The sequence below is a fragment of the Mizuhopecten yessoensis genome, unplaced genomic scaffold, assembly GCF_002113885.1.
Source record: "Mizuhopecten yessoensis strain PY_sf001 unplaced genomic scaffold, ASM211388v2 scaffold10651, whole genome shotgun sequence".
NCBI lineage: Eukaryota > Metazoa > Mollusca > Bivalvia > Pectinida > Pectinidae > Mizuhopecten > Mizuhopecten yessoensis.
Genome location: NW_018408653.1, coordinates 2,176,812 through 2,202,785, shown reverse-complemented (window position 1 = coordinate 2,202,785; position 25,974 = coordinate 2,176,812). Strand labels below are relative to the sequence as shown.

General features: G+C 36.3%; 2 protein-coding genes across 5 annotated transcripts in view; both read left to right on the top strand.

The window, feature by feature from the left end:
* LOC110461743 overlaps nt 1–5,631 on the top strand; it is a 45,287-nt gene extending 39,656 nt beyond the window's left edge. For both annotated transcript variants that reach the window (XM_021515378.1, XM_021515377.1), the window contains exon 6: nt 4,529–5,631. In XM_021515378.1, coding sequence (XP_021371053.1) covers nt 4,529–4,809 — 281 coding nt within the window. In that variant the 3' untranslated portion in view covers nt 4,810–5,631. The remainder of the gene's footprint in view (nt 1–4,528) is intronic.
* A 3,432-nt stretch (nt 5,632–9,063) lies between these two features.
* LOC110461688 lies at nt 9,064–25,636 on the top strand. Of its 3 annotated transcripts, none has more exons than XM_021515292.1 (6): nt 9,064–9,225; nt 19,506–19,606; nt 21,713–21,954; nt 22,488–22,665; nt 22,998–23,171; nt 24,104–25,636. In XM_021515292.1, the coding sequence occupies exons 2-6, from the start codon at nt 19,537–19,539 to the stop codon at nt 24,496–24,498; spliced, it is 1,059 nt and encodes a 352-aa protein (XP_021370967.1). In that variant the 5' UTR covers nt 9,064–9,225; nt 19,506–19,536; the 3' UTR covers nt 24,499–25,636. The 3 variants fall into 3 exon arrangements, with proteins under 3 accessions (XP_021370967.1, XP_021370968.1, XP_021370966.1); XM_021515293.1 differs by lacking the exon at nt 9,064–9,225 and adding an exon at nt 13,645–13,812 and having other exon boundaries at nt 22,998–23,132; XM_021515291.1 differs by lacking the exon at nt 9,064–9,225 and adding an exon at nt 13,647–13,812.
* The last annotated feature ends 338 nt before the right edge of the window (nt 25,637–25,974 follow it).

Here is a 25,974-nt window from a genome sequence, read left to right as displayed (position 1 = left end):
TTGGACGAACACGGTTGTCCTTTATTCCAGCATGCTACAGGCCCAATATCAGTACCCTGGGCCTTTTGGTTATTGAGAAGAAGTCGTTTGAAGATTTTAACACATTAAACACCCCTGTGACCTTGAAAGTGAGTCAAGGTCATTCATTTGAACAAACTTGGCAATCTTTCATCCCAGCATGCTACAGGCCCAATTTTAGTACCCTGGGCCTTTTGGTTATTGAGAAGCAGTCGTTTGAAGATTTTACGACATTTGACCCCTGTGACCTTGAAATTGGGTCAAGGTCAATTCATTTGAACAAACTTAGTAGCCCTTCATCCCAGCATGTTATATGCTCAATATCAGTACCCTGTGCCCTTTGGTTATTGAGAAGAAGTCGTTTGAAGATTTTACGTCATTTGACCCCTGTGACCTTAAAAGTGGGTCAATGTCATTCATTTGAACAAACTTTGTAGTCATTCATCCCAGTATGCTATAGACCCAATATCAGTACCCTGGGCAATTTGGGTATCGAGAAGAATTCGTTTGAAGATTTTGAGACATTTGACCCCTGTGAACTTGACAGTTGGTCAATTTCATTCATTTGAACAAACTTGGTAGCCCTTCAACCCAGCATGCTATAGACCCAATATCATTACCCTGGGCATTTTGGTTATTGAGAAGAAGTTGCTTGAAGATTTAACGACATTTGACCCCTGTGACCTTTAAAGTAGGTCAAGGTTATTCATTTGAACAAATTTGGTAGTACTTTATCTGAGCATAAAGTACTTTAGAATTGAAAACGTTAATGTAAACTAGAGACAATAACGAACAATTTTCATATAACTTTCATTCACATAATAATTTATAACATATGTTATGAGACCATAACACAGGCGTAGTGACATATCCACGTTATCAAGCTATGCACATTTGAAAAATCAAGTAAATTAATTTATATTTCAATAATTAAGTCAGCAGTGGGGTCCCTTTACATAATGTACAATCAATGTAGCAGCAATCTCCACTTGCCGCATATATTTCGTAGCTTTAAGTCGGGGAACACATCAAACAATGGCGACGCATTTGAAGAGGAAGCATAACATTTCGTCATCCTGTATCGTATCAAAAAGTATCGTATCGTGGGTAGATATCGTGATACGTATCGTATCGTGGCATAGGTGTATCGTTACAGCCCTATTAGTTATTGTGCATTGTTCTATTTTAACATAAAATTATATTTCAAAATGCATTCACAAGCATAATATATTTGATATTTTCGGTGAAATAGCTGTTTAATAAATACCCATTCTTATATAACAATATTTACTTACGAGAAAGTGGCGGTTTCTACTAGTCAATTATGTAAAAGAAACAGGTAACAGATTTTGCGTGTGAACAATCATTCCCATGTTCCTGATGTGTTTCATCATTCATGTTTTTGATTACTGCAAACCTTTGGAATGACATTTTTGCAGTGTGAAAATATTTTTGGTTTTTGCTAGTTTGATTTGGGTGCAATTGTATTCAATTTTTCGGGTGTCTACCATTAAATTAAACATTTTCATCACCAATTACATTGTACACGTAATTATCCATATTTATCCGTGGAGAACTTGAGATATAACAAGTGTAAGCATTTATATATGTGTACGTTGAAAGATATGCACGTGTGCATGTATATTTACATATATTTACATATATGTGCTGTGCATTGCCACTATATAACACTAACAAAGCTAGTACCATAACACAGGCGTAGTGATATATCCACGGGTCCGACTAACTTCCCGATCGCTATTCCCCTCCGCACTAGCAAGCTAAGCAGATAAGCAAAACAAACTCACTATGATTCAATAATATTCATCGTTTTATGTAAGATTATTATAAAATGTGATTTGAACATATTGATTGATTAAATTATGGAAATTGTATCAATACTTGTGTATATTTCCACGAACTTTATTTTTTACGGGGAAAGTCACGAGACAACACGCCGTGAGCAATTTCATGTGCTGTTCTACCTCTTGAACAGACACCGCGAAAGTCGAATTTAAAAGTACGTTGTGAACTCAGAATTGAAAATTCAACAAATTAAAAAGTTGTAAATATAAGCATAAAACAGCATTCTGTTCCGTGTAATGGTCCTATAACAGGATGGTAGACAAAAATGTTTAATGCTAAAATGTACACAGGTCATACACAACAGTTATAATGGGATCGATACAAGTATAATTTGCGAAAAATACCATTTCTAGGATCGATCTTGATCATGATGAAAGGCCCGTGTGTGTTTGTGCTGTGAGTACGGATTAACCGAGTTACGTCCAGATATTGATTGACAATGCTGTTATGTTATGACTCACAGTCATTGCATGCATCGTTGAATAATACATGAATGCAGATATTACCGCATGTGTAGTTCTTATACCGATAATGTTATTGATCATTGCTAAAATTCAATCCTAAGCTGTTAAGATAACATCCATTTGAGTTGTTTAAAAAGTTATTTTTAGAATATTTGTTTAAGGAGAAAGACAACACTGACAACATATTATGGTTAGTTTAGCAATGTTACTCTATTGTGTGTTATTTGAAATCATTCAAATATATAACAATTTTATGAAATTTATTTTTGAATAGATATCATGAAGTGTAAACGGAACTTTTTGAAATTTATTTTTAATCTTATGAAACGAGCATTTAATACAATTACTTTGCTAATACTGCTATGAAAAAGTTCTTATCATCAGGGGAGATAATCTGGTAAATTGACGTTCCGATGATTTCGGGAAATATATATATATACATCAATTTTGGAAAGTAAGAAAACATATTGTTCACAATAATTGAAGTTTAAACTTTTCACAAATATTGTCAGTGAAGTCATTTAAATGCCAAAAATATTAAACATTAAACATGAGCCCATCTTAAGTACCTGTCTCAACACTTATATTTTTCGGGTCGAACGCTACACTGTATAACCTCAAACTCTATCATCCGGTTGCGTACGTATATATGCTATACCATTTTGTAACTAGTCACAAAACCTTCCTCTTACCACGCAAAGAAACCACATGTGCCTAGTGCAACTTCAACTTGTTATCGTGTTGTTTTAAGGAATCGAAATACAATGAGATTTACGTATACTAACAAATTGACTTTATCTTATTTTGCCATTTGTTATTCATAAGAACAAATACAAAACTTTTTAATTACCTTTTTAAAAAAATCTTAAATTCAAGGGATCGCTTGAACAAATTTTAACCAATCTTAAATGATTTTTTGAAAAAAAAAATACATTTCTGTCAAGAGTATTTGAGCTTCAGTTTTTGCATACGTGCGCGTGACGTCATAGTGCCCCGGTGCCTTTTTTATGATTAAAAAAAAAACAATTTGACGTCACAATATTGTGGCTCGGACCCAATAGCTAATTGATTTAAACATATATTTTATTGATATAATCAAATGGATTAGGCACAAGTTATAACAACTTATAGAAGCCCTCTCCTTAAGTATGATATTACAATGCTAGCGATAGCGACATATGCCAATCAAATTAATTGTATGAAAACAAGGAACATGGAAGAAAAAAAAATAAACATAAAAAGAGAGTTTTGAATGACAGAAGAGATCATAGAGATGAGTAGAGTATATTTTGAATGATACAAAAGGTTCATTCAAAGTATGAATATTTTTAAACTACTTCCAGGAAACAAATCAAAGCGCCATGCAGCGGAATCATTTTAATTTGAAAAAGAATATATATATATATATATATATACAATTTGCTGAACCAGTAACACTTTAATATTCTATAGACCTACAAAGCAGAATGAGAGGTTTAGGAGAGAAGACATTATGACAGATTAGATAGATATACCTGTTCACACGAAGTTTTGTTTAGAAACGGTCACTTGAATGAATAAAAGTCTGAACAATTTCAAAAATACGCTCATTGTCAACATTTGACAATTCAACATTTCCAGACAATAGTATAGTAACTCTAGGTGCACTTCCCACTAGGACGGAATGCATACTTACACATCACGAGGGCTGCACTCATCCTTGATACTCCAGGAATTGTGCAGACAGCGTACCTAGAGTATCGTAGATGGGCTGCACTCTGTACCGCGTGTAATTCCTGGAACGAATTCGAAGGAAGGGGGTTAACTCGAATTTCGATAATGCAAAGCAACCATGCACGATGCCACTAATATAAAATCGCAGTAAACACAATTCGTTATCCGGGATTTGGGGTCGCATGTACGTTACTAGGTTCCATGTTCGGATGTCCTTTTACCATAAAGAAAGCAAATTGTCCAATTAAAACAATCATTAATTGTTTATATACATGTATCATAAAATACATCTACCAGCCTGATTTGGTTATTAGAATATAACTTTTCTTAGCCAGAATAATTATTAAGATACTGTATAAATCGAAAGAATTGTTGGGGCTTTTTTTCTTGTGTCACAGATGAAATTGCTTTTTTAATCAATATTAAGTTGTTTGAAGTTGTTATTATTTTTTTTTATATATATATAGTTTCCGCTTTCACCGGTATCCGGGAGACGTTGAAGGTCGGCAAACGGAAACGGAAACCATCAAAACGTCACTCCCGTCCACCGTCCCGACAGCCATCAGTCATGTCACATCGTTCGGGCATTTCCGCCAGTTACGAAGCTGCCCGAAGAATGTCGGAACCAAGAACGGAACTGACGCCACCGGAATTGATGCTAATTCCGAACGGAAGTGAAGTGACTGGTTCCACATCCACACTTCCGGTGGAGTCAGAAACGAGGCCCCTGTGTGCAGACATCCCTTAGACAACTTTCTGGTGTGATAAACGTTCACTTGTAAAACGAAGCGTCCGGGTCCTCCAGCGAAGATGGTTACATGTACATTGTGAATAGCCTACAGTGAGAGGATGACGTGAAAATATCTCGACAGAAATATGTCATCTAAAAATTAAAGAGATCGACGGCAAAAGGGAGGTCAACCATGTTTAACATGAGACAAGAAAGATAACTCCTATAACATCAGCGTATATTGAAGGGGAGATTATCAAAACTTTTTTATTCTATGCATGGAATGAAGCTCAAACATACGGAAACTTAAACCCTAGCAAGAAAACGAAAGATGTTTTTTCCCATTTTATAAGCACATCTTTATTAAAAGTTTTTTTATGAGTGTGACAGAATGTATTGTTTGATGCTGAAAAAGTATGTGGTTGAGTTAAGAGGAATTTTGCAGAGTGAGTGCGTTTACCTTTGTTTTGTTTTTTGTTTTGAATACTTAAAAATTGCACATGAGTGAATTTTACTAAGCTGTTAAAGTGTGAGGCTAGTCGGATGCACATAACAGCATTGGGATCCATAATCACAATTCATCGTGAGAACGTAAGCAGACAATCCTGAAATTGATTAAAACGCTTCACTACAAAATGAAACAAAAAGCTTGGTCCAATTTTTGCGACGGCGAACCAAAAATGAGAATTTTACATACAAACGAAAAGAATTTCAAGAGTTACCTCGTGAAAATGATAACAAAATGTTAGGGTTTGTTTTACATGTACCAATGGTGTACTTACATGTGCAAGTGTGATGATGAAACACACACAAAGTGTGAAATATTTGAAATGCTATCTCACCCGATCATACACTTAGTATCAATCGCCCATCTATAATTACGTTCTAGACATTTAATCCCATCCTATTGTAATTACAGTTCCTAAAGATTTTATCACATATAGATGTCAGCAACGATACAATGTGTTTATGTGAAAGAATCGTAGGAGAACGCTTATAAGGTATCACTTTAACTGGATTTGTTACACCCTATCGGCGAACAGAATTTAATATTAAATGATATTCGTTTGTTACGTTTGAAGGTTTTGTACAGATTTTCTGTTGTTGTTGTTGTTGTTGTTGTTGTTGTTGTTGTTTATTTATTAAACTACAAATGTGTCGTTCAAATGCCAGAACGAAATATGAAGAGAGTGTAAATGCGTTTGATGAATTGTTTTTATGCAATCAAGTTATTCACGACGTATATTTATCCTTTTGCATCCCGTTATCCACAATCATATTTGGATTTTCTACATCAGTTGTAATGTTCATGAAATGTACAAAACAAATCTAAACCCGATATTGTCAGTAAGTTTTTTCAACATTGTATGTACCATTGTCAGATCCTGAAATATATCTCCTGGGCTCTAGGGCGGTTGAGGAGGTAGTGGTTGGGGGTTTAATGGGTTTAAAAGGTGAAATACATTTTTTTGTGTGCGTGGGACTTACTGAAACTACAAAAAACAGGAAGGCTCCTGATGCTCATTCTGGAATTAATACGAGCATTATAGTGACGGAGATTTCAGGTATAAACTAATAGCTTTTTATAATATTACACGAAATAAAATGTCATCATCAGTGTTAATTCATTAACTCAGTCTCACAAGATACGAAGAAAATGTCAAATGGACACGCCGACCAGATAATGTCATATATAGTGTTTTTTGACAATATCCGAGTCCCGCGATTAGACGTTTAACAGAACGTTTGTTGGATTATCTTAATTAGGAGGAACTGCAGTCAACCGATGTGTTCAGAATTGTGGGAAAAGCGTACTTTTTTATGCGTAGATAGTTTTATACATAATTTCTCCTTTTTGGGGAATATGATATTCGTTTACTTTTATTCTTGTTTCAGTCAAATGTACGCCTTCCTGATGTTTTATTCTCAACTTTACTTGTCAGATTATAAATGACATTTGTTTAAATGCTGTCATGTAACGGCACGAGGAAATGCGACACAATTATTCAATTATCATTTATTTCCATATGAAAATATGATATCGCATACCCAAAAATATTTTACATACGCAATATTAATGTTTAGCATATGGCACAGCAGAATTCGATTAATACAATATTGGATATATAAGAATAATTTTCAGTATGTGAAATTCATTTTTTGGGTACACAATGTTATTTGTATGTGCAAATATTCAGTTGTGTGACGCACATCCCTCGCCATGTCATTTTCATTTGTACGTATACATGTATGATGAGGTGTAATTACTCTTCGTTCCACAATGTCACTCGCACGCGAAATACTCAATATCGTGTAGTAGATAGCCCAGTCATTATCGAATGTTACCAAAGGTCGATTGTTTGACATTATCTCTTTATGTGTATCAGGCTAAACGGTTACCATGGCGATGTCGACAGTTTTTGACTAATTGTCGGTCACATTTCATAAACAGCCAATGTGTAATCTGTTCATATTCCAGGAATACAGAAGTCAGACCTAAAGGGTACGATACCATTGATCAATCGTTCATCATGTTTTACCAATGCAAATTGCAATCAATATTCGGTCAGTTCCGGTATACATCGGTTTCATTTACGATGTTTGTCGGAAATGGCCGATGTAAAATTCGCCATGCGTTAGATCGATTGCAAAGAGTAACCATAAACTGACATGAAGAACTTTTTGCATATTGTATATGAAACATAATACAATGTATATATATGAATCTGCTCCTATCATACCTGTTAACTTTTGTACTGGTTCACTATTTTGCATAGGCAACTATACAGACAAATCAGGACGTCAACGGTTTGTTTTGCATTAGGTTGAAATTAACATTTAATCTGCATCATATTTCACTTTTTACATATTCATGGTTGTTAGTGTAATAAAAACCAAACCTTTTCTTAAATTGGTAATGATCTTTTTATGAATTCAATATTGACCCAACGATTTGAGTAATACTTTAATTTTGTGTACAATTTGTATTTAATATTTGGAATTTTTTACATGTTTATCTTTATTAGCGAACATGAGCCATCATAAAAGAAGAAGGATGAAATCTGTATGTAATCGGGCACAGGGACCTGAGAATTTGTTATGGTTAAGCTATTGTTGGACCTAAGGATGTAGTGACGTCACATGATGATTTTTTCATGACGTCATCATCGTTCAGATTCGAGTAGATCTGACAATTTCATATCTTTATCTTAGCGATAGTCGAGTGATAAATACAAGTATTATTCATTTATCGGAAAACCTCAATGGAAGGTAGTAAATAATTAAATAAAGCATCAGATACCTGATAAACAGAATGTGTTCTTCAGCAATTAGTTTCAAAACGAGTTAAAGATTACTAAATCAATAAATGCTATCGGTGGAGGCTTAATTGTATATAATTTTATTGTAGATTAAGTATATATGTTACTGAAATGTTTCCCTTTTCTCTTGCTTGAACATTTTTTGCTATTAAACATATTTCTTAAACAACTGTTTTAGTTTTATCTATCAGAACAAATACATTGTTTAAAAGTACTGGGTTATTGTAAATATTATCATTGCACCTTATTTCTCAAAAAGATATCGTCCGAGAGAAATCGGACAAAAAACAATATGACGTGCCAAAATCACAAAGACGAATTGAAAAAGAGTAACAGTGGTTTTCAAAACATGTTTGTGTCTTATGCTGTATTAAGAAGTATTCATTTATTCATGGAAGTGTAATGCATATTGGCAACGTTCGGACATCCTTTGTCTTTGCCTCGAGCGACAATTTTCACTTTGGTTTGACAATTGGCACTGTCACCTTCAATGTCACAATAACTTTTACAGAGAATCCGATAATCTGCAGTAACAGCTAAAATACAAGAATTGAGCCTACACGAGCGTGAACGTATTTGTTCACAGTAATTCCCAAAACACATGTTGCACAAATTTAATAAACCAACGCTTACAAAAAAATGGAAGATGTTTCTAAAGAGAATCTGTGACGCCATTTCGACTTCTAATGGAGACGGAGTGTTTTATATATGTAGAAATATGAAATCAACTATAACCTTTACACATACAGGGCGAATGTACAGAACAGCTGTGTATCAGATAGTTCTGTTGAAAGTACAGCTGCCAGCAAGCTAGCCCTTCCTCAGACAATTATCCAACGAACAACATACTTTCATACAAAAAGGCAAAGAGAACACGAATCCTTGCCCCGCCAAATACTCGTTATCAATGTATCTGTAATAACATCGCCGAGCGGAGTACTCAGTCCAGCCGTTTTGCCACGGAGAATATGTGCACATTGTATATATGTATACATCGCGGCACGCATCTGTTCCGCAATCAATGAACATTAGCTTTGTCCGACACGCGAGCGCCACGCGCTGCGAAAGCCTGACCATCGATTCATTCGTTTGTGGAATTTTGTTTATTGGCGATGTAAGTATTGATGCTACACTTACGATTTTTTGTGGAGTTTTTTAAATGATATTCCGAGAAACGATTTTTTTTACGGATGATGCACTTTTACGGCAAATGTTACAGGTATTACGGTCACAAAATACAGTTAATTAAGTTTCTTGTAAGGGACGTTTGTAAATTGATAATATATTTTAGATCTGTTTTGACAGCAATTTTTTCGTACATTATACACCATTAACAAAAGCGGATCCAGGTGTGGGACATTATAGGCACGCGCGTTATCTACTCTCTAAAATCGGTCGTATTAGTGTGTGTTTGTGTGTGTGTGTTTGTATGTGGATTTATCTCTGAATTTGGTCAATGACCTTTCACATTTAACTTCTTGACGGAGAGGGCGTTGTTCAACTCAACAACAGATGTGGCACCTGATAGAACAGCATGTTACATGAAAATAAATGGTGAAATTGTCGAAATTTTGCAGAACTTAAGTTTTCACCATGCTGTCTTCAAAGGCATATTTTCTGACATCATTTCCTGTTTCTCCTTTGAATTACATACACGATACATAATTCCGGATTACCGAAAGTTCCAGAAATACTAATTTTCGGAGAATTATTTGCAAGAATGTTAAATCTTCAAATTGCCAATATCAAACATACACACATGAGTAGATGACATGACCCAACATAAATGTTAAACAGACATTGTGAAAGACTCATTAGGAACAAAACAATACACAAACGAGTCGTGAAGTACACGTGTTATTCCATTTCAAGTATTATTGTTGAAAATAAGCTTACCAGAATTACCGCTCTGGTACTTTATTACATAGTTTGTGTTGATCAAGTGGTAATGGTGTGTGACTTAAAGTCCGGAAATTGTGTCTCAAATGATAGGGTATAACCGTCGCCAAAAGTGAACGACGAAAAGAGCCGAAACATGTCGTTCTGAGTGTAGGCACGTGATTTGGGGTGATTTCCCCGGGAAGATTATGAGCGACAAAAGGTGTAGGGACGTGATTACTGTCTGTGCACGTTCCAGCCTGCCAGGGAGGTCGAGACGTACATGGTTTTTCACTTTCCTGTAATCTATACATGTCTGTTGGCATTGATTCGACAATTTTTGCCGATATTAACCGATATTTGCCGAAGATTGTCGAAGGTCGGCGAACATTAAACAAACAAAATTAACCGAAATAAATAATTTCGTTTTAATTTATTTATGTTTTGTCCGAAATAGCTAGTCCCATTTTCTATCAAAGAAAAATAAACTAAGATTTACTTTATATCTATCGCAGCTGGTAAACCTATAGCGATGTGGGATAGGTAGATTGGTAAACCTATAGCGATGAGGGATAGGTAGATTTGTAAACCTATAGCGATGTGGGATAGGTAGATTTGTAAACCTAAAGCGATGTGGAATAGGTAGATTGGTAAACCTATAGCGATGTGGGATAGGTAGATTGGTAAACCAATAGCGATGTGGGATAGGTAGATTGGTTAACCTATAGCGATGTGGGATAGGTAGATTTGTAAACCTATAGCGATGTGGGAAAGGTAGATTTGTAAACCTATAGCGATGTGGGATAGGTAGATTGGTAAACCTTTAGCGATGTGGGATAGGTAGATTAGTAAACCTATAGCGATGTGGGATAGGTAGATTGGTAAACTTATAGCGATGTGGGATAGGTAGATTGGTTAACCTATAGCGATGTGGAATAGGTAGATTGGTAAACCTATAGCGATGTGGGATAGGTAGATTTGTTAACCTATAGCGATGTAGGAAAGGTAGATTTGTAAACCTATAGCGATATGGGATAGGTAGATTGGTAAACCTATAGCGATATGGGATAGGTAGATTAGTAAACCTATCGCGATGTGGGATAGGTAGATTGATAAACCTATAGCGTTGTGGGATAGGTAGATTGGTAAACCTATAGCGTTGTGGGATAGGTAGATTGGTAAACCTATAGCGATGTGGGATAGGTAGATTGGTAAACCTAAAGCGATGTGGAATAGGTAGATTTGTAAACCTATAGCGATGTGGGATAGGTAGATTGGTAAACCTATAGCGATGTGGGATAGGTAGATTGGTTAACCTATAGCGATGTGGGATAGGTAGATTTGTTAACCTATAGCGATGTGGGATAGGTAGATTTGTAAACCTATCGCGATGTGGGAAAGGTAGATTTGTAAACCTATAGCGATGTGGGATAGGTAGATTTGTAAACCTAAAGCGATGTGGAATAGGTAGATTGGTAAACCTATAGCGATGTGGGATAATTATCTAGATTTGGTAGATTTAGACGCTATTGTGGTATTGCAGATTGTCGCCATCATGGTTGACGCATTTAAAAATTGATAACTGATTGATTTGTTTTTAATTATAAGTACAATATAGCCTTGGAGTAAGTAATTTAAAGAAAAATGTCAATTACTATTGTGAAACCACTTTTAGTTATCACTCGGAGCAAATCCAATATGGCTGCCGTTCGGTTTTTTTCTATTTGAAAGATAATTTCATGTGATGCTTTGGAATGCTTTCAAATTGCCCATGGACTCGACGATTAGTTAAAAATAAATATACGTACAGTGTATAGTACTTTCACATTTGTCCAAACAGCATCACGATTTTAAAAAATGGCGTTTGCTGAACTGAACAGTCGTTTACAATACAACTTCAGAAATGAGTTGATGAATCGTGACCATACAGTAAGTGAGAGAAGAGGGGAACATTAAGATATATGAGGTGTCCGTAGATTTACTACACCTGTGTCCAGTGCCTGAGGAAAGTGAACAGCTCAGTGTAATGTGGTGTCCAAACTGGCCTACAGGACAACATCACAATATATATGTACAGGTAAAGTGATACCATAAATGTTGTTCTACGGTGAATGAGGACCTTCTAAAGATAACCTTACGTCTTTATATCAAAAACCATCTTCAAATACATATATCTGTTGCACGTAACTCCAACCAAGCTCAGCATCAGCTGGTAATATACAAAGTGTGCGAACAAATACGTTAGATGAAAATACTTTACCACGGAGTTAGAGTAGACCCTCTAAGTCCTTGACTTTACCAGAGACGCATTATATACGTCTCTGACTTTACCTAGAAATAAAAAAAGTATTTATTAGTTCAAGGTGCACATATGGTTACATGCAAGTTATACATGTATTATAAATGATATTTTATCCCAATGAAACCGTTTGCGATGATTATAGGCCTCAGATTTATTGTGGCAAATTATGAAAATTATCCTTGAAATATTTTGAATTTAAATATTTTCATAAATGTTGTAAATATATAAAAAGGATGGCTCATATATTCCTATGGATTTGACTCCGGTACGTTAGAATGCATTTTTATTGTCATTGTTTATTTTATATTATTTGTCATTATTCCTTTATGCCTTATCATAACGATTTCTTATGTAAAGCTTGCTGTTCCTTCTGAAGATGACACATAATTAATTGATTTTCACATCAGATATGCTTGTTAATGTCAATCAAATTGACCTTATCCGTGATATAACGCAACAGGATTGGTATAACAGCTTACCTTGTGGCTACTGATCACCACAGGCAATCGACAACTGCAATTGATGACATCTGTCAATCAAATATCAAATAATTGATATGTATAGTGTATTAAATAAGTCTTTTGTAAGGTAGTAAGGATCTCGACTTTGTACGGAACCTATCGAGGACATTTTGGATAGACGATATATCTCGCACAACCCAAAGGAAGCTACATATACTTACCCTACATCAGAACATGCACGTAGAAACGTTCCCATATTTTGGATACGTCAGCCTCTGAACCCGAATGCGACATACGGACACAGTTTTCATAGGCAAAACGTTCTTCCTTCGTGCATTGTTAGTGTAGTTCCCGATCATCACAGTAAAAGCGCTTAAAATTATATGACTTGACAATAGTTTCATTCAAATTGTCCCGTTACCGTTGACTACAGCGTAAAAAAAATATAAAATGGTAAAATAATGAATAAAAATCTGCATTCACGATTTGGGCCTGAAGGACATTGTATGCCCGATCAACGGTTTGATTACGCGAAAGCAAACGATTATTGACAAATCTGTAGGCCAAACAGAGTAAATCCCATTAGGGCGCCTTACGGTGCCATTGACACCTCTGTAGGGGCTCGTCCATCCGTGTCAACATCTGTTGGCTAACAAGGGGCCAGCGAATCCCCTCCGCCAACTCAGACAACGGACCCCATACAAAGCTATTAGAGGCCTACGAAGGAACACCAGAAATTATTTTCCGAAATCAAACATGTAAAATTCATTTAAATTTGCAATCGTAACTTTGCTAAACGATTCAGTTTGAATACTATATATTTTTTTTTACAGTACTACTATTCTTTTTTTTTTTTTTAAATATTCCCCCTTGCTACCCTCTTTGGAATACATGTAGAGTAGTAGTGTAAGCGGTGCTGCGGTGACGTAGAAGGCAGCGACAAAGATGCTAGATGCGTGAAAGAAAATAGGTCGCGTTTTCCATCAGCGCATGTGTGTACGTATACGTTCCATTAACAAGGTCCAAGTTAGGGACGCTGCAAGCCAAGGTCAAGACAGAGGTATGTACATATCATTTAATAATGTTGTGTTTAAGAATAATTTATTAGCTCCTGAAGACGCCATATTTTATTTATTCAGTGTCCATTTCGTTTGTTAACGGTCAAAGATGGACTTCAAGACAGCGCCGGTTTTAACGATGATGTGAAATGCCGGTCTGAGTGTGACTCACGGGCATAGAAAATTAACAATGGCCATTATGCGTATAGCATCACAACCGTAAACTGGTAACGTTCTATTTTGTTCGTCTGTTCGCCTGAGGAGTCTCACGATAATGTACAGATATTATCATTTTTCGAAGATTAAATGCACGTGGTTTATTTGAAATGTATGATTGATTTTAACAACGGCGATTATCAATGTAATCTACAAGGCCCTGATTTAAATTGAACTGTGTACGACCGAGTCGTGAGACTAGAAATCGTTTACTTTGGTTTTCCTGAAGTCGTTTCTCTAAAAATAGTACACGAGAAGATGAAATACCAAAGGTCACCCTTATAAATGGTATTCGTGGAATGATGATGGATTATACACATCGTAACTTGTCGTAAAGCAGCCGATGGGATGTTTATTGTAATAAGTTTTTAATTGGAAATAGCAGGGAAATCGTGTGAGATCGTAGATCAATTGGTTCGCAGGGATTGAATTCACTCGCACAAAAAGCTGCTGTGGCTGAAAACCATGTGTGTATATATATATTTTGACTAAAGTCTGTTTCAGAAAACTGTTCCCGTTGAAATGCGGGGAAACTTTGATGCCCTAATAATATTGATGTAGGGGAGGTTCAGGAAGGAGAAGTTCATATTGTGAAATTCCTTATTAATTAAACTGATTCTGTGTCACTGTTTGTTACTCTATAGGTCACAGTGGTAGTGTTACTCTATACGTCACAGTGGTAGTGTTACTCGGTAGGTCACAGTGGTCGTGTTACTCTATATGTCACAGTGGTAGTGTTACTCTATATGTCACAGGGGTAGTGTTACTCTATAGGTCACAGTGGTAGTGTTACTCAGTAGGTCACAGTGGTAGTGTTACTCTATATGTCACAGTAGTAGTATTTCTCGGTAGGTCACCGTAGTAGTATTACTCTGTAGGTCACAGTGGTTGTGTTACTCGGTAGGTCACAGTGGTAGTGTTACTCGGTAGGTCACAGTGNCAGTTCACTCTGTGTAAACGTTATGTAAATACGTAGCTCTATAATTCACCCTGTGTAAAATTATAGCTCTATAGTGTATGTAGTTCCACAACAGGACTAAGACGGGCATGTAGTTGTAGGGGTATATCGATAGGTTATGATAATAATTTGGTAATACTTTTAGTCGTAGTTCCGGTCTGTCTTCCGTAACGCCCTTTAGAATATAGCACGTATAAAAACCTATAGAGGAACTCTAACTAGCAGTGAGTTGAAGGTTATATGAAACTTGTTATATTTGAACAAACTTGGTGACAGCTAACAAAGGGAAGAAGTACATTTGTAAGTGGCTTGTTATCTAGGATTTTCTTAATAGCAACATAGGACACACAAGACATTTTTACCAGCGTACTTGTAGTCTAAACGTTTCATTTATAGCTGACTATACATGTAGGTGCGGCTCCAAGTACCACAGTTATATATAACACGACGTCTCGATAGCAACAACTTCCCGGCAGTGATGTAGAGATGTTTTTTATCACGCTTGAATCAGTGATTGGTGAATCACTTGTGTGGTTGTGAGTGACAATCGGGGAGGGTGTTGTTTGTTTTCATGAAACATTACGGTAAATATACAAAAATGTATATTGCTAGTGTTTTTCTTTGGAAATATTAAATTGCAAATAAATCCTAATAATCGTATACACAGGGTTATGTATAACAAATAGTAAATAATTTGGCTCCATTTAAAATTTCAAAAATAACGATATCTCAAGCAGTTTTTAATGGATTAATTTCAAACTTCAAAGGAAGGTTCCAACAAGTTCATTAGCCGCAATTTTCGGACCGTAATTTACGGAGTTATGGCCCTTTATTATTTTGCCCAAACAGTGTCTGCTCGATATATCGAGTAGTTTTCAACGGATTAACTTCAAACTTCATAGGAAGGTGCATTGCCATGATAGCTCGAATAACTCTGATAAAAAACATTGCCCAACCGTCATTTATGGAGTTCTGACCCTTTATGTACAACCATACTGTTCTTTCAATGTATAACTGACGAATTATGTTCCGCTTTCACAGTACCTCAAGTGTAAAACATACTGAAAGGAAGACATGTAACTGAGACCTCATACATGATTCTGCTTGTACGACACTAGATAAGGTCTGTGTTATAATACACAAAACTGCCCAGCCTGGAGGTGATAGGCTTTGGACTCCAGATTGTGTCTTAAATACCTAAACACATGTAGATTATAGCTTAATTAGTCCCTTACAAATAGAATCCGGTATCACTGTTTACGTTAGCGTATAAATAAACCGCAGGTCTAAAGAACACTCGAAACTAAGTACCTAGTACACTTATGTACGGCATTCAAACTATTCCCAATAATACTGTACCAGTTATACTTCCGACTGGTCACATATTGTCCACTTGTAAACATTGGGTCCTCCGGGCATTAGTGGTCAGCCCGTAAATGGAGTAAGTACAAAGTAAATGTAAAATATGTTTGTGTAGAGGTCATGACAAAACTAGAATATGACCAACTGGCCAGATACGACACTTAAATTCATGATAACTGACCGGCTTCTTGAAAGCTTGTAACACGTAGAAGAAAAAATGTTTGCCTTTTGCTAGGAAAAACTTCAAACCAAACTTTCTTATACCGAACAATGGCCTGTGCCAGTTATGTAACAGACACTTCACATGATGGTCAAGCGATAGTGTCAACAGGATTGACCGGACACGCGAGCACACTTAGGGATCTTTCGCCGTTTCGGATCCCGCTGACCTCTTCAATCATTACCATGTTTCCACTACGTAATCTTGATTAGGATAATCACCACAGCCTTACGCGCCAACCCTGCCCCCGCCACGCGCACGAGTATATCAGATTTCGTCGTAACTAGTAATATACTGTTCACTTCCCCCTACCCAAAAAATGACCCCGTGACCCCTACCTACAATATCGACTAGAAATGCAGTAATTACACTGTACAACCTTTAGGTAAAATACTTAATACTTTAAATTCGTGTTATTGTATAAATAATGGTATTATTTATTTTCAAGTTTCAATTCTGATTATCCAAGTGTCTTGTCAAAGATTTATAAATTACTTCATAATAAATTACAGTACATATTGTTATAAGAAGTTAAAAGCTTAAGGTAGCGAGTCCAAGCGCTTGTAATATTGTTTCTCCACCGAAGAAGAGTTCCAATTTCGTCGGAATTACATGTACTCAACACCGAATTCCTTGCCCATTTATTATAGCAAAGCGTGATTTCTTTTTCCACAAAGACATCTCCGCTATTGGATTCGAACTGTAGCAGTGAGCTTATCCACTGCGCATGCGTTATCTAGCATGGTGTTTTTTTCACTACTGGAAATATTTTCAAAATAATCTAACCCTCAAAAGTTAAAGGGTCCGCAACCTTTAATTAAACATGTATGAAAATGACGTCAATTTATCAGGAAGATATTTTTTCGATGCCCGCATGTAGAAGACAAATGATGACACTCACTGATTTAATAGTACGATAAACCTTTTATCTTAGAACATCATTTTCGACTGCAATGCATTAACGCAGTCCGATTTCGCCATACCATCTAGTTTATTTGATTTGTATCGATTTCATATAACACCGCCATTATACAGATTAAGTTGTCTGTAAAGCCCTATCTCTCTGTTAGTAATACTGTGTGGTATACATCACATGTACGATAGTGAACCCAGATCGCAGTATAAGCTACAGTGCCGTATTAACAGGTTATTCTGGTATTTAACAGGAGGTCGAAAGGATTTCAGAATGAGACACAATGCCGGGAAACAATCACTTACGAAGAAAACCTATTGTGATTGAATTGATGTATTTAAATATATGTCTGAGCTTTGTAGTATTGGTGTCCAGAACATGCTTCCCTTAGGGTCGGGTTGAATTAGGACGATAACAGAATTGGATCGCCTGGCATTTATACTCAATCTGACAACTTTTCATTTGATTTAAACTTATTTTATTGCCACAATGCAACTGGATTGGGCACACGTTATTCGACTTTCTTTCTGGAAAACCCCTTCCATAAAAAAAAATACAATAAAAAAATGCAACAAAATTAAAATGTTTTTCATTTAAAATAATACTTATCCAGAACTGTCGGATAATTTTGAAACACTTTTTAAATGTGTGAGTTATGTCCCTTGGCGACCGTTTCTTGCAGTGGGACAGACAACCAGATGACGTCTAACCTTAAACTATCATTTCTGGACTCAACCCAAGACTGTCTCTTCCATTATCCTTGCTGGTCCCCAATCAGATTGTGTTTTTGAATGACGTCGACACGGTCAGTGGATCAGTTCATGCGTATATGCCGAAATATGTCTTACCTTGGTCCAGGTTTGTCAGACTTCTGTATACGGCCATTGCATTGGTTATGCAAAAAAACATAACCTTATACCGTAATACGTAATAACGATATTGACAAATTATAGGAAATGGTGTCTGTTTGTGTACGCATAGTCTGGGCTATGGTGGTATATTGATGTAGATATCACAACATTTAGACGTGTCAGATACAGCTGATTCCGGGGGACTGTTGCCATGGCAATACTGCCGCTATGTATAAGATTTCTTTCTCTAAATGGCCAAATAACGTTTACACGGATTATATTGTTAATGATTTATCCTTTGCGAGAAACAATTGTATTTTGACATTTCGCATCTGCAACTTGTTTGCCAATATCTACAAGAAGTTAAAGATATACATGTTTTTCACGAAAAGTTTACTCAGATTGGTTATTTTGATTTTAAGCAAATGTATTTGCTTACATGGTGAATGCCTCAGAGTGATTAAGTATAGGGTAAGTAAAGACGAAAGATGACGATCATTGACGAAGACAAAATGTCTTTGAGAAGGCGTTATACTGGTAATGAACTTGCACTTTGTTTGGCACCAAGGGTCAAAACGAATAGCAGGTCATAGTATGAATATGTACATTAGGTATTTGTGGATATTTTGTTTTCTGTTTGTGGATATGTGAATATTAAGAGTGGAACTTTTATTCAGGTACTAGTATACTATTACTATTCTTGTCCAAATGATGTTTTGCTTGCGAATTGTTGATGTGTTTGAGGAGGGGGGTATTGATCTGTGAGCCCGATACTGCCGCTAGATGATTTGCTTGTTCGTTTTTACAATAGAAACAATCTTCAGTCGCCTTTGTGCCTATTATTACATCTTTATAGCAATTTTATGCATTGCTCTGTCGAGTGGTGCAAAAGGCTTGTCGATTGATCTCGCTCCCTATGGTACTCGCGAAACGGTCTGGCCGGCTTTTGACCTGCTGTTCATTTGTCAGTCATATAGACAGATCTACAGAAAATACATCAAAACAAACCTGTCTGTACTAAATTTACCCAATATCGACTTGATGTAACAGCCGACCAGCGCGATCGCGATATTCTAGCAATTGTTCTCCCTCCTGTAACAATACCTTCTGGCAGACAACGACTAGACATTTTGATTTTATCGATTCAAATTTTTTATTTATTTTTTATTTGTCAGAAAGAAGTTGGATAATCTGATAAAACCAGTCATGTGGACAAGAGGAATCTGTTTGCTGTTGCTAGCCATTTTCGGTAGCTGCCATGCAGCACAAGAAGTTGGTGAGTTATCTACCATGGGTCCAGAATTGCAGCATCATCAATTCTTATTTCTTACGACACTATGTTGACTTCCATTGATCATTTTCTTCTTTAAAATATAATGATTTCCTGTTGACAACTACACCATTTTTGATTAGTCGGTCAGAATACTTGTGCATATCATATGATATGAGCACTTTTAGAACGTTTCTTTGTGCCTAGAAATTTAGAATCACGGTGCTATGTTCCATATTATAATATTTTGGGAGGATTAATCCGGACAGAGGCCTATTTGCCTGTGCTATATTTCATAAAAGAGACTATGCCTTGTTTCCTGTATTGAAGACGAAGGTCAATTTTGGTTTTCTTTTGTACAAAAAATAAACGAGCTTGGAGCAGTTATAATAGTTTAAATGATAAAAACAACATGTAGGTTTGATGGACCTTTGGTTGTATTTCAAATTTTGACAAGTTAATATCTTATTTTGCATTCCTACCGCCTTAAAAAATAAGGATTGTCAAACTATCTTAATATTTGATAAGGGCGACTGAACAAGAATGATTGAAGCTGGTCACCGCTCTATACAGAATCCCAAGGGTCTGAGAGCTATTGATTTGCGTACTGTAAATTTCACTTTCAGATGTTAGGCGTCATAGAAACGTTTAAAAGTGACTGTAAAATATCCATGTAGATCAAGTGTTCATGTGACTTAACTCGTTGACAGAAAATTCTCAACGCAATTATTTCCTTTCCTCACACATTGAAAATTCCCTAAAGAATCTGTAATTGTACCGTACGCTGTCTGTATGGGGGTAAGCAATTTAAATCGTGCAATAAACACTAAAATCCTTGTTGTATTATGATCCGCGTACTACATAAAATACAAAATGATTCAAACCGTTAAGCCTATCTGGGCGGTTGACAAAGGAGTTTAATTCCACTGTGTGTTGATTGTTTGAAGCTTTAATTGATCGTTCTGACATTTAATAGGTCTTATTCAAGGACATCACAATGCCAAGGTACACCTCAAACACACTGTTCAGGTTTAACTCCGGGTGTTACAGCAGCTGATTACGTCACATGTTTAAGTATATCTGTTTGTGTGATTGATTGACCTTTCATTTTGTCAGGAGGTTAATAATTGACCATAGCCTTTTTTAAAGCCAATTATTAAAAGATAACAACAGGAAGTATGGAGATAGGCAATTGGAATGATAAACATGATATTATAAAACTATTAGTTTAGGAACTTCTTTGTTTTCACGATGACCAGGTCGACAGATCAACATCATCATGTTGAGACCGTGAATCCGGGGGGAATATGTTCCCTCTACTTCCTAACAACCTTTGTGTATCCCAGTACCTTGCTTGGCAAGACCTCATTGTGTTGGCATTATTGTTGAACGTCCATATGTGAGGTAGGCAATGGGTTCTGTCCCCAGCCCGGGACATGCCAAATTCATTAAAATGGTAATTGTTATTTCCCGCCTTTAGGGTTATGGCAACAACTGGTTCACCTGTTGTCAGCATAATGTGACCGGTTGGAATGCTGTGCTGTGTGCTTTTGGTATGGTATTTAAGTGAGGTAGCACTCTAAAGTCGGCATCAAATACCCTGTCTCACATGCATACACGCATACATACACATACACACAAGGAGGCACGTCCTTAAATGACCTTATCTGTTAAAAGGACATTACACAAGATAATACCAAACCAAATTAAGTTTCAGTATTCCTAAACCTGATCAATAGTAAAATTTGAATGTTAATATCGCCATTGAGGTACCAAAGTTTAGACCGTTACGTTCCTCATTTCAGGAATTTATTTAAATAAATTAAAAAAAAACATTACAAATGGGGGTGGGGGTGGTGGTGGTTGTGTGTGTGTGTGTGTGTGTGTTGGGGTTGGGGTGGGGTGGGATGGGAGTTGTTCGCTGTTTAAGTTAATCCAATGCCTCTTCCGTTGATGTATGCTCTGGAAGATAATGAACAGGGCACGTTATGTTAAAAAAGACAAAGGATTGGAGAAAAGACATTCTCCACTTCAATTACATATATTACATGTATATGTATATGTGTTTGGATTCTATAAATAATTGATTTAATTGTGGTGTTTTTTTCATAGCGAATTTTCAGAATACCGCCTCATGTGGCAAGACATATCACCTGGACACCAATGCGTCTGTCAAGGTCGTGAGAAATGACGAGACATCCGGGTTTTGTGGTTTCCTGTTCCACGCCATGACAGACGACATGTACACGTGCCCAGAGGTGTGCGTGAAGGTTGAAGAGAGGTCAATCAGCGATTGTCACGCGAGGTTGACATTGAACGGGATCAAGTTCGTCACGGAAGAAGACGCACCAAAAGTACGACTTCCGGTTAAAAGTAGAACTCATCATTAAGAATGAATGGTCATGAATGTTTAAATTTCCCTAATCATGGAGTAAATATTGTTTTCCTAATTTATCAATCTTCAAGGTCAGGTTAACAAGACGTTTTCTTCCCAACATTTGTAGTTTGATTCCTTAGTAGTTAAGACATAAGGAAAACTACGTGGGTTTTCTCCCAGTACTCCGGTTTCATCATTAAGACATAACTGGACCAATAAGCGTGATAATGTAAGTTGAAAAACCTGTTTCATAATTGTTGCAAAAAGCATAAGTTTATATCTTTTTTGTAAAAAGAATCTGTGGTTATTTACAGCTTTGCCAATCAACGATTGCAGGAAGTTAGTGTATTTAGAAACACTTGAAGTATTTCCCATTACCATCCAATTACAGATTGTTGATACAGGTCGATTATGCCTCTTGTTCTGGTAGCTAGCCTTTTGTCATTAAAATATGTTACCCCTTAATAACCAATTATCATGTTTTGATATAACTTTCGCTGTGCCCTTTAGGAGATGACCTGTTTTGAGCGCCTACCAGACGAGATGTGTTTCGACAGCAGTACTGTGAGAGTGGAGTTCATTCGGGACCTAAAGTACCCTCATGCCAAGCTCAATATCAGCATGGTTGTCACTGCTAAGTGCCTCACCACAGCAGAGGCCAAACGGAAATTCGCAGAAAATGAAGCAGGTACGGCGCATGGGTAGTAATGATGTAACGCGAACATTTTAAAATATAAAGTAAATTACTTTTCGGTACTATACAAGTGGACAAAACTATTTTTTATTTAGCTGTCATTTTAACACTGTATACCATAATGGGTTCAACAAAAAGTACCCAGGGGTGCAAGGGTTAACCTGAGTATGAACATTCAGCTCATATAGTCACCAAAGTCATTGACCCATTTATTTTGAAATGTCATCCATTAAATGCTTTTGTTTTGTAACACAAGTTGATAAAAGCAGCGAAGATTCTAGGTTTTACATTGATTAACATTGACCTTCAACCTTTGACTTCAACAGTGACCCGAAAGAGACACGGGGAGGAGTCGTACACCAGCATGGTGAAGGGTATTGTGACCGGTGTGTGTCTCTGCTCCATCTTTCTTTTGGTTCTCCTCCTCACGTGGTGCTACTACCAGAATAGCTCAAACAGGGGTAAGCGGTACGATTACCCCTCCGCAAAAATCAGCAAACGTAAGTAAATAATTTATCTTTAATTCCTTGATAACAAATCCCCTAAAGTTAGAATATACTAAGTATTGATGTCGACCGGTTCCTCAAAAAATGCTGATGCGGTAAACGGTTTTATATCACGAAAAAGTCGATTTTTGTAATGTTTGCTGATTGAATGACGTCATCTATTACCTGGATGTTATCAAGGGTCACCCTGTATAACAGCTATTGGTTGAATATGTTTCCAAAACAGAATGCTTTTCTGTTTATATTTGTGCCGCAAATAAGAATGACAATAAATATTAAAAATCAAAACAAATTGAAGTTCGAGAAGCTAAATATTTTTGTACCTACTTGGTTTGTTTAAAAGTATCATTGTATGATTGATATATAACCTTACGGAAAGTCAAATATCACAAGAATCCTCTCCACGTTTCAGTTATTTATTTCTATCTAATGAATACATAAAGCTTACAACAATACTGGCATATTGTGTATCAGCCCAGCCTGTGTACACACCTGCCAAAACTCAGGATTTGGCTGATCGTTTTGGGTCAGTAACCCATGGCAACATAGAAATGAGTATGTGCAGTTCAAATTTCATCAAAGCAGTACAAATCCTAAACGTATCCTCAGAAAATTAACAGACAATAGATGCTGATCGAGAAATCTGATGAAATAAAATCTTTTACTGTAAAGCGGTTCAAAGATAAATCTCCTGCACAATGAATATTTAATAAAATAAATGAATAAATAAATGAATAAACTATGCTTTCAGTTGACCCTTGACGTTTAGCAATTTTCGGAATCAAATAATCTTTTCCCTGTAATTTGAAAGGTCAAAAAATGTAAAATAGACATTTCCTTTTTAAATCAAGGACTCAAAGCTCAGTTTAGGGAGTCAAATGTGTACTCTTCGAAAAGTCATGCAATTTCTTTTCTTTTCCAAAAAGGATCGACATTTGCTGGGTTCAAGGCAAGAATGAACTTCAGAAATAGTGGAAACTCTGCATCGAAGTCGGAAGAAGTACCCAACGAGAGGTACACGGTGACAAACGAGACCAAAGCCAAGCAAGGTGAAGACCTCCCTCTCATAAACACCAACAAGGAAGCAGAAGAGAAGGAAGCTTGCGATGATGCAACGGAGAACGCGTGTGCAAAGGACGAGCCGTGTTGTGATCCAGAAAAGGCGGAGCCCTGCGAGCCGAGTGCACCGGAAGCATACTCCGCACCCGCACCAGCGCCGGAAGTAGATTATGCACCTGCTACCTTAGAAACAACATGTACAGATATAAGTTCAGGAGGCGATGGAGGTGGCGATGCTGGATGTGGGGGTGGTGATGACTAGGTATTGAATCCGTTAGATAATCTGTTTGTCAAACTTAATGCAGTAAATATGTAATATACAAGGAGGAAATTTAAAACCAAGCATTAAGTTCGAAACTAATTCACTAGTTTGATTAACTTTACTCCTACCTTGACAAACCTTTAAATACTTGGTATATTCCAAGTTTTAAGTCATAACAATATCGATGAATGCTACATTTGTATGCCACGCTACCTGACTTACAATAGTGGTTTATATAATGTGTGATGTAGAAATTATCATTAAGCAACACTTGCAAGTAATGTGTTTTTTCTGTTGCAACTGATTTCAACGAAATGTGATTACTTGTAGATATGTATAACATTAGCCAATTTCATCATTATAATATTTCTATTAACAAGTTTGTATTTTTAAAACACCAAAGTGTATGCTGAAAAGGAGAATTAAACACTCGTGTGTAGATAACAATTTTATTTGTGCAATGCAATTGGAGATTATGTATGAAAGAGTGTATGAATGAGTTTCTGATAGTGAGAAAATATATTTTTAGTTGGTGTTTGGGTTTGGCCAGTTTGCGTCTTTTCATAAATAGTTTTATTAATTATTGGATGCATGAAGATGAATGAAGTATATCTTTTTTCTATTTTCAACAAAAAATATAAGAAAGTGAATTTTCATTTTTAAACTATTTTCGAAAAAGAAGCTGAACAGTAGATATTTTTTTATTTCATTAAGAATATAGGCTTTTTAATATTTCTTATTTTTGTAACAAATATCAAGGTATTCCCGATAGGAAAAGCCGCAACCCCCAGACTCTGTTTAGCTGAAATGAGTAAAGGGGGATAACTGCAGTTATCTCTCGACCAACTATTCAGAAATAGCTCCAATAGGCCACTCGTTCAGAACGGGCAAGTATAGGACGGAATATATTTGTGTTGTCGGTGAGAAATTGGACGCATGATATTTTTCAATGAGTTTTACAAATGTATCAGAAGATTGTATTTTTCTGTATATATTTCTGTGGTTTTAAAGGATATCTTCTCCACGTTCCCACGGCAACTAATCTGTGAATATTTGTAACTAGACGCATTTTTGTACGCAACTTAAGATATAGTCCTTATTGTGGTCGATCCTATAAATGTTTTGTTTAAGAAAAAAACGTTTGTTTGTAATTTGTATTTGTTTGAGTTGCCTAGAGACGGCAGAGTTACAAGCTTCAAGGCATCCAATAACTTAGAGAGTGCATGAAAAAATATACAACAAACACGAGGAGCAAGTTGACACCAAAGCAAAAGGAAAGACTTCATAAGCAATGAAATTGATCTATAAAATTAGAATCGAAAGTACTTATTCCGGATTTCCAATACAAAACTATTTATGCTTAAAACATTGGAATATTAGGACAATGATAAAACAAGCAACCTGGGAGGGCACTAAAGCAATAGGGACGACTAAAGGAGGCTTCCCTACACACATGTAGGTATATGGTGTAGGCTT

Coding starts and splice junctions, on each gene's coding strand:
- LOC110461688 (XM_021515292.1), top strand. CDS start 19,537: ATGTGGACAAGAGGAATCTGTTTGCTGTTGCTAGCCATTTTCGGTAGC. Junction 21,955..22,487: donor CGGAAGAAGACGCACCAAAA/GTACGACTTCCG, acceptor TGTGCCCTTTAG/GAGATGACCTGTTTTGAGCG. Junction 22,666..22,997: donor ATTCGCAGAAAATGAAGCAG/GTACGGCGCATG, acceptor TGACTTCAACAG/TGACCCGAAAGAGACACGGG.